The sequence below is a fragment of the Oncorhynchus tshawytscha genome, linkage group LG15 (genome assembly GCF_018296145.1).
Source record: "Oncorhynchus tshawytscha isolate Ot180627B linkage group LG15, Otsh_v2.0, whole genome shotgun sequence".
Lineage (NCBI taxonomy): Eukaryota > Metazoa > Chordata > Actinopteri > Salmoniformes > Salmonidae > Oncorhynchus > Oncorhynchus tshawytscha.
Window position 1 is genome coordinate 39,659,400 of NC_056443.1, and position 7,699 is coordinate 39,667,098.

At 53.2% G+C, this 7,699-nt stretch overlaps 1 protein-coding gene across 1 annotated transcript; it reads right to left on the reverse strand.

The window, feature by feature from the left end:
- Positions 1–916: 916 nt before the first annotated feature.
- On the reverse strand, positions 917–3,839 carry LOC112240956 (dentin sialophosphoprotein-like). The gene is made up of 3 exons (XM_024409162.2): positions 3,756–3,839; positions 3,011–3,105; positions 917–2,128 (listed from the first exon to the last, which is right to left on the reverse strand). Exons 2-3 carry the CDS (start codon positions 3,065–3,067, stop codon positions 1,085–1,087), a joined length of 1,101 nt encoding a protein of 366 aa, XP_024264930.2. The 5' UTR covers positions 3,068–3,105; positions 3,756–3,839; the 3' UTR covers positions 917–1,084.
- Positions 3,840–7,699: the final 3,860 nt, after the last annotated feature.

The following is a 7,699-nucleotide window of genomic DNA, read 5'->3' on the forward strand; positions in this document are numbered from 1 at the left end:
TGGTCTGTGGTCTACTCCTCTCCTTCCTGCTCCTCTCTAGGAGGTGGTATGTGGTCTTCTCCTCTCCTCCCTGCTCCTCTCCAGGAGGTGTTATGTTGGTCTGTGGTCTACTCCTCTCCTCCCTGCTCCTCTCTAGGAGGTGGTATGTGGTCTGTGGTCTACTCCTCTCCTCCCTGCTCCTCTCCAGGAGGTGTTATGTGGTTTGTGTGACTATGACAGGGTCTGAGCGGGACCTAGACTGTGGCTTGGTTTATAGGACCATAGAGACGGGATCACACCCAAAACTGAACAAAACACAAAGGCCCACTGTCTGTGTTTGCTTCATATTCGCCCCCTCCAGCACCACCCCAACATCAACAAGTTAAAATTGAGCGTTCCTTTGTTTAGTAGTACAAAAGATGGAGGAAGATAAGTGTTAAACATGACATCAACAAATTAGTAGACAATCAGGAGGCAATGCCTACGTGGTTAAAATCACACAAAGCACAACAATGATGTCATTGAAAATTAAATTGAAATGTAAGTTTAAATTTAAGTGTGTGTGTGTGATCATATAAACCCATTTAAAAGGCCTCTACGTTACATAAGTCACTTGGCCAGTGTTTTATTGTGGAACACTTTATTTACTAGTAAACATGAAAAACACAACTGTAAAATGAGACACACGTAGAAAAGCACATCAGATATCTATATAAAATATATCTATAATCTATATAAAAAGGTACTATCGCAGTCCTACAAGCTTGAGACATAGTATGACATCTGGCTCTGGTTCTCTCTCTCTCTGTCTTGTTCTCTCTCTCTCTCTGTCTTGTTCTCTCTCTCTCTCGGTCTTGTTCTCTCTCTCGCTCTCTCTCTCTCTCTCTCTTGTTCTCTCTCTCTGTCTCTCTCTCTCTCTCTCTCTGTCTTGTTCTCTCCCTCTCTGTCTCTCTCTCTCTCTCTGTCTCTCTCTCTCTCTCTCTCTCTTCCTCTGTCTTTCTCTGTCTTGTTGTCTCTCTCTCCTCTCTGTCTCTCGCTGCCTAGCTGGTACTAGAGTCACTGCCGTTATTTGTCTGTGGAGATTGATTCACTTTAACTTTTAGAATCACTTAGAATCACTAGAGTTGCTTGACTCACTTGTATTGCCAGAATCACTTGAATCACTAGAGTCACTTGAATCACTAGAGTCACTTGAATCACTAGAGTCACTTGAGTCGCTGGAGTCGCTAGAATCACTTGAGTCACTAGAATCACTTGAGTCGCTAGAATCACTTGAATCACTAGAGTCACTTGAATCACTAGAGTCACTTGAATCGCTAGAGTCGCTAGAATCACTTGAGTCGCTAGAATCACTTGAGTCGCTAGAATCACTTGAGTCGCTAGAATCACTTGAGTCGCTAGAATCACTTGAGTCGCTAGAGTCGCTAGAATCACTTGAGTCGCTAGAATCACTTGAGTCGCTAGAATCACTTGAGTCGCTAGAATCGCTTGAGTCGCTAGAGTCGCTAGAATCACTAGAGTCACTAGAGTCGCTAGAGTCGCTAGAGTCGCTTGAATCGCTAGAGTCGCTAGAGTCACTTGAATCACTTGAGTCGCTGGAATCACTTGAATCACTAGAGTCACTTGACTTGGAGGAATCGCTTGAATCACTAGAGGTGTTAGAGTCACTTGACTTGGAGGAATCGCTTGAATCACTAGAGGTGTTAGAGTCAACTGAATCACTTGATTTGGAGGAGTCATTGTGATCTGTCGAGTCTTTCCCGGTATGCGATTCACTGCCGGGTGAGTCCCTCTGCATCCCATAATCACCAAACTCCTCCCCTAGCAACCGGTCCTCACTGTAACCAGGAAGAGTTTTATAGGACGTTGTCAGCTCCTCCTCTGTAATGTCATTGCTGGCGATGTCATCAACCTTGAGACTACGCCCCCTCCTCACGTAAGTAGGTCTGGGAGAGGGGCCACTGTCCTGTCCTCTGGTTGGTTGAGGGAACGTGGTAGGCGTGACTCCCGGAAACCCCTCTAAGGCGAGACCCCACCCCTTTCTACTGTCCTGGCCAGTCCGGGCTGAGCTGCCGTCTGGGTCCTCTCCTCTCTCGTGACCCGCTCCTATCCCCCAGGGGCTGACGCCAGACAGGGGGGAGGCTTGCCACTGCAAGACACAGACAACAGGTCATGGTAATGCATTTAATACTCTCTCTCTCAAAGCTGGTGGTAGTGTTGTCATCTCTACTACCCTCAGAAACTGACATCAACTACTCTGTCTGGACCTACAGGAGGAGAGATCTTTAACACCATCCTTATCACCCTTATCATCATCATGACCCTCATCCTCACCATCATCATCATCATCATCATCATCACCACCAAGATCCTTATCACCATGACCCTCATTCTCATCATCCATGACCCCCATCATCATCATCATCATCCTCATCATCACCATCCTCATCATCATCACCATCCTCATCACCACCATCATCACCACCACCACCATCATCATCATCCTCATCATCATCCTCATCATCACCATCCTCATCATCATCATCATCATCCTCATCACCACCATCATCATCACCATCCTCATCATCATCCTCATCACCATCATCCTCATCATCATCCTCATCACCACCATCACAACCACCACCATCATCATCATCATCATCACCATCCTCATCATCATCACCATCATCATCACCATCATCATCACCATCATCACCATCACCACCATCATCATCATCATCCTCATCATCACCATCCTCATCACCATCCTCATCATCATCACCATCCTCATCACCACCATCATCCCCATCATCATCACCATCCTCATCACCATCATCCTCATCATCATCACCATCCTCATCACCATCATCCTCATCATCATCCTCATCACCATCATCCTCCTCATCATCACCACCACCACCATCATCACCATCCTCATCCTCCTAATCATCACCATCACCATCATCATCACCATCATCACCATCACCACCATCCTCCTCCTCCTCCTCATCTTCATCATCAGGCTACTTACCGGCAGGCTGTTCACAGATGCAGTCCAGATCAGCAGAAGCAGTTTGATCTTCATCATGTCGTCTCTCACTGTCAGGTATTGTGTCCTGTAATGTCCTGTAACATGTTCACCAGTTGAAATGGACCTGCATGATACAAGGTCCCTCTAAATAAAGAAAGGAGAAGAGTGGAGGAAAGAGGAGGAGGAGAGGAGAAGAGGGAAGGAGAAGAGGGGGAGGAGAGGAGAAGAGGAGAGGTAGAGAGGTAACGGGAGGAGAAGAGGAGAGGGGTAACGAGAGAAACGAGGAGAAGAGGTAAAGAGAGAAACGAGGAGAAGAGGGAAGGAGAAGAGGAGGAGAAGTAAGGAGAGGAGGAGGAGAGGAGAAGAGAGGTAACGGGAGGAGAAGAGAGAAGGAGAAGAGGAGGAGAGGAGAGGTAAGGAGAGGAGAAGAGAAGAGAAGTAACAGGAGGAGGAGAAAAGAGGAGAAGCGAGGTAACAGGAGGAGGAGAAGATAGGAGGAGAAGAGGAGAGATAGTAGGAGGAGAGGAGAGGATGAGAGAAGAAGAGTGGTGAGGAGGAGAGGAGAGAAGTGAGGGGAGAGGAGAAGAGAGGTAACGGGAGGAGAAGACAGGAGGAGAAGAGGAGAGGTAATGGGAGGAGGAGAAAAGAGAAGAGATAGTAGGAGGAGAGGAGAGGATGAGAGAAGAAGAGTGGTGAGGAGGAGAGGAGAGGTAACGGGAGGAGGAGAAGAGAGAAGAAGACTTACCTGATGGTGTCACCTTCCTCGTCTTCTGGTAAACTTGTGGTTTAAAGGAGTGTGTGTGGTTGTGGTTGGCTATTTAAACTCTTGAAGTAAAACACACACACACCTGTGGCCACACCTGCTGCAGTGAATCTCACTTTATAATTGACCGTCTGTCTGAATAAATATATTGTCGCCCCTGATACCATAGAATTACTCGGAGAGAGGAGACAGTATATAGTATATTCTAGTCCTCAAGCAGCACGGTATTAGGGTCGCTATATTTAGAATGCTGTGTGTGTGTGTTTGTGTGTGTGTTTGTGTGTGTGTGTGTGAGAGAGAGAGAATTTATGGTAAGTATAGTTATCAACTGTGTATGATAGGGTCATTGAACAGGCCAGTGATTCAAGCTATTATAGCGCCAAGCCTAAAATACACACACACACACACACACACACACACACACACACACACACACACACACACACACACACACACACACACACACACACACACACACACACACACACACACACACACACACACACACACACACACACACAATCTTCCGGATTATTCTGGTAAACAAAGTGTTTGAGAGGAGCTGTAATAACTCTACTTTGTGTTCTCCTGGTGTCATGACATCACCACAAATATTACAGAGAGACAGACAGGCCGAGACAGACAGACGGACGGACGGACGGACGGACGGACGGACATGGTGAGGTATGAGTGTGTGGTTTGTTCCCAGACAGACAGACGGGAGGACAGATTTCTAATGACTGGGAGCCCAGTCAATGATATGCCACACCTGGCCAGGCCCAGGCAATGATACGCCACACCTGGCCAGGCCCAGTCAATGATATGCCACACCTGGCCAGGCCCAGTCAATGATACGCCACACCTGGCCAGGCCCAGTCAATGATACGCCACACCTGGCCAGGCCCAGTCAATGATAAGCCACACCTGGCCAGGCCCAGTCAATGATACGCCACACCTGGCCAGGCCCAGTCAATGATACGCCACACCTGGCCAGGCCCAGTCAATGATACGCCACACCTGGCCAGGCCCAGTCACTGATACGCCACACCTGGCCAGGCCCAGTCAATGATACGCCACACCTGGCCAGGCCCAGTCAATGATACGCCACACCTGGCCAGGCCCAGTCAATGATACGCCACACCTGGCCAGGCCCAGTCAATGATACGCCACACCTGGCCAGGCCCAGTCAATGATACGCCACACCTGGCCAGGCCCAGTCAATGATATGCCACACCTGGCCAGGCCCAGTCAATGATACACCACACCTGGCCAGGCCCAGTCAATGATACGCCACACCTGGCCAGGCCCAGTCAATGATACGCCACACCTGGCCAGGCCCAGTCAATGATACGCCACACCTGGCCAGGCCCAGTCAATGATACGCCACACCTGGCCAGGCCCAGTCAATGATATGCCACACCTGGCCAGGCCCAGTCAATGATACACCACACCTGGCCAGGCCCAGTCAATGATACGCCACACCTGGCCAGGCCCAGTCAAAAACGCCACACCTGGCCAGGCCCAGTCAATGATACGCCACACCTGGCCAGGCCCAGTCAATGATACGCCACACCTGGCCAGGCCCAGTCAATGATACGCCACACCTGGCCAGGCCCAGTCAATGATACGCCACACCTGGCCAGGCCCAGTCAATGATATGCCACACCTGGCCAGGCCCAGTCAATGATATGCCACACCTGGCCAGGCCCAGTCAATGATACGCCACACCTGGCCAGGCCCAGTCAATGATACGCCACACTGGCCAGGCCCAGTCAATGATACGCCACACCTGGCCAGGCCCAGTCAATGATATGCCACACCTGGCCAGGCCCAGTCAATGATACGCCACACCTGGCCAGGCCCTGTCAATGATGCCACACCTGGCCAGGCCCAGTCAATCCGCCACACCTGGCCAGGCCCAGTCAATGATACGCCACACCTGGCCAGGCCCAGTCAATGATCCGCCACACCTGGCCAGGCCCAGTCAATGCCACACCTGGCCAGGCCCAGTCAATGCACCTGGCCAGGCCCAGTCAATGATACGCCACACCTGGCCAGGCCCAGTCAATGATATGCCACACCTGGCCAGGCCCAGTCAATGATATGCCACACCTGGCCAGGCCCAGTCAATGATATGCCACACCTGGCCAGGCCCAGTCAATGATACGCCACACCTGGCCAGGCCCAGTCAATGATACGCCACACCTGGCCAGGCCCAGTCAATGATACGCCACACCTGGCTGCCCAGGCCCAGTCAATGATACGCCACACCTGGCCAGGCCCAGTCAATGTACGCCACACCTGGCCAGGCCCAGTCAATGATACGCCACACCTGGCCAGGCCCAGTCAATGTGCACCTGGCCAGGCCCAGTCAATGATACGCCACACCTGGCCAGGCCCAGTCAATGATACGCCACACCTGGCCAGGCCCAGTCAATGATACGCCACACCTGGCCAGGCCCAGTCAATGATACGCCACACCTGGCCAGGCCCAGTCAATGATACGCACCTGGCCAGGCCCAGTCAATGATGCCACACCTGGCCAGGCCCAGTCAATGTACGCCACACCTGGCCAGGCCCTGTCAATGATACGCCACACCTGGCCAGGCCCAGTCAATGATACGCCACACCTGGCCAGGCCCAGTCAATGATACGCCACACCTGGCCAGGCCCAGTCACTGATACGCCACACCTGGCCAGGCCCAGTCAATGATACGCCACACCTGGCCAGGCCCAGTCACTGATATGCCACACCTGGCCAGGCCCAGTCAATGATACGCCACACCTGGCCAGGCCCAGTCAATGATATGCCACACCTGGCAGGTGGATGATGTATCTTGTCAAAGGAGAAATGTACACTAACAGGGAAAAACATTTGTGCACCCAAAAAATGGATAGAAATCAGCTTTTTGTGAATATGGAACATTTCTGTTCTATTTCAGCTCATGAAACATGGGATATTAGTGTCCAGTGTAGATGTCCTGGTGCCCTGCTGTCCTGCTGCCCTGCTGTCCTGGTGCCCTGCTGTCCTGGTGCCCTGCTGCCCTGCTGTCCTGGTGCCCTGCTGCCCTGCTGTCCTGCTGCCCTGCTGTCCTGCTGTCCTGCTGCCCTGCTGCCCTGCTGTCCTGCCCTGCTGCCCTGCTGTCCTGCTGCCCTGCTGCCCTGCTGTCCTGCTGCCCTGCTGTCCTGCTGTCCTGCTGTCCTGCTGTCCTGCTGTCCTGCTGCCCTGCTGCCCTGCTGTCCTGGTGCCCTGCTGTCCTGGTGTCCTGCTGTCCTGCTGTCCTGCTGTCCTGGTGCCCTGCTGTCCTGGTGCCCTGCTGTCCTGGTGCCCTGGTGCCCTGCTGCCCTGGTGCCCTGCTGTCCTGGTGCCCTGCTGCCCTGGTGCCCTGCTGTCCTGGTGCCCTGCTGCCCTGCTGTCCTGCTGTCCTGCTGCCCTGCTGTCCTGCTGCCCTGCTGTCCTGCTGCCCTGCTGCCCTGCTGTCCTGCTGTCCTGCTGCCCTGCTGTCCTGGTGCCCTGCTGTCCTGCTGCCCTGGTGCCCTGCTGCCCTGGTGCCCTGCTGTCCTGGTGCCCTGCTGCCCTGCTGCCCTGCTGCCCTGCTGTCCTGCTGTGCCCTGCTGTCCTGCTGCCCTGCTGCCCTGGTGCCCTGCTGTCCTGCTGCCCTGCTGCCCTGCTGTCCTGCTGTCCTGCTGTCCTGCCCTGTGCCCTGCTGTCCTGCTGCCCTGCTGTCCTGCTGCCCTGCTGCCCTGCTGCCCTGCTGCCCTGCTGCCCTGCTGTCCTGCTGTCCTGCTGTCCTGCTGCCCTGCTGCCCTGCTGTCCTGCTGCCCTGCTGTCCTGCTGTCCTGCTGTCCTGCTGCCCTGCTGTCCTGGTGCCCTGCTGTCCTGCTGCCCTGCTGCCCTGGTGCCCTGCTGTCCTGGTGCCCTGCTG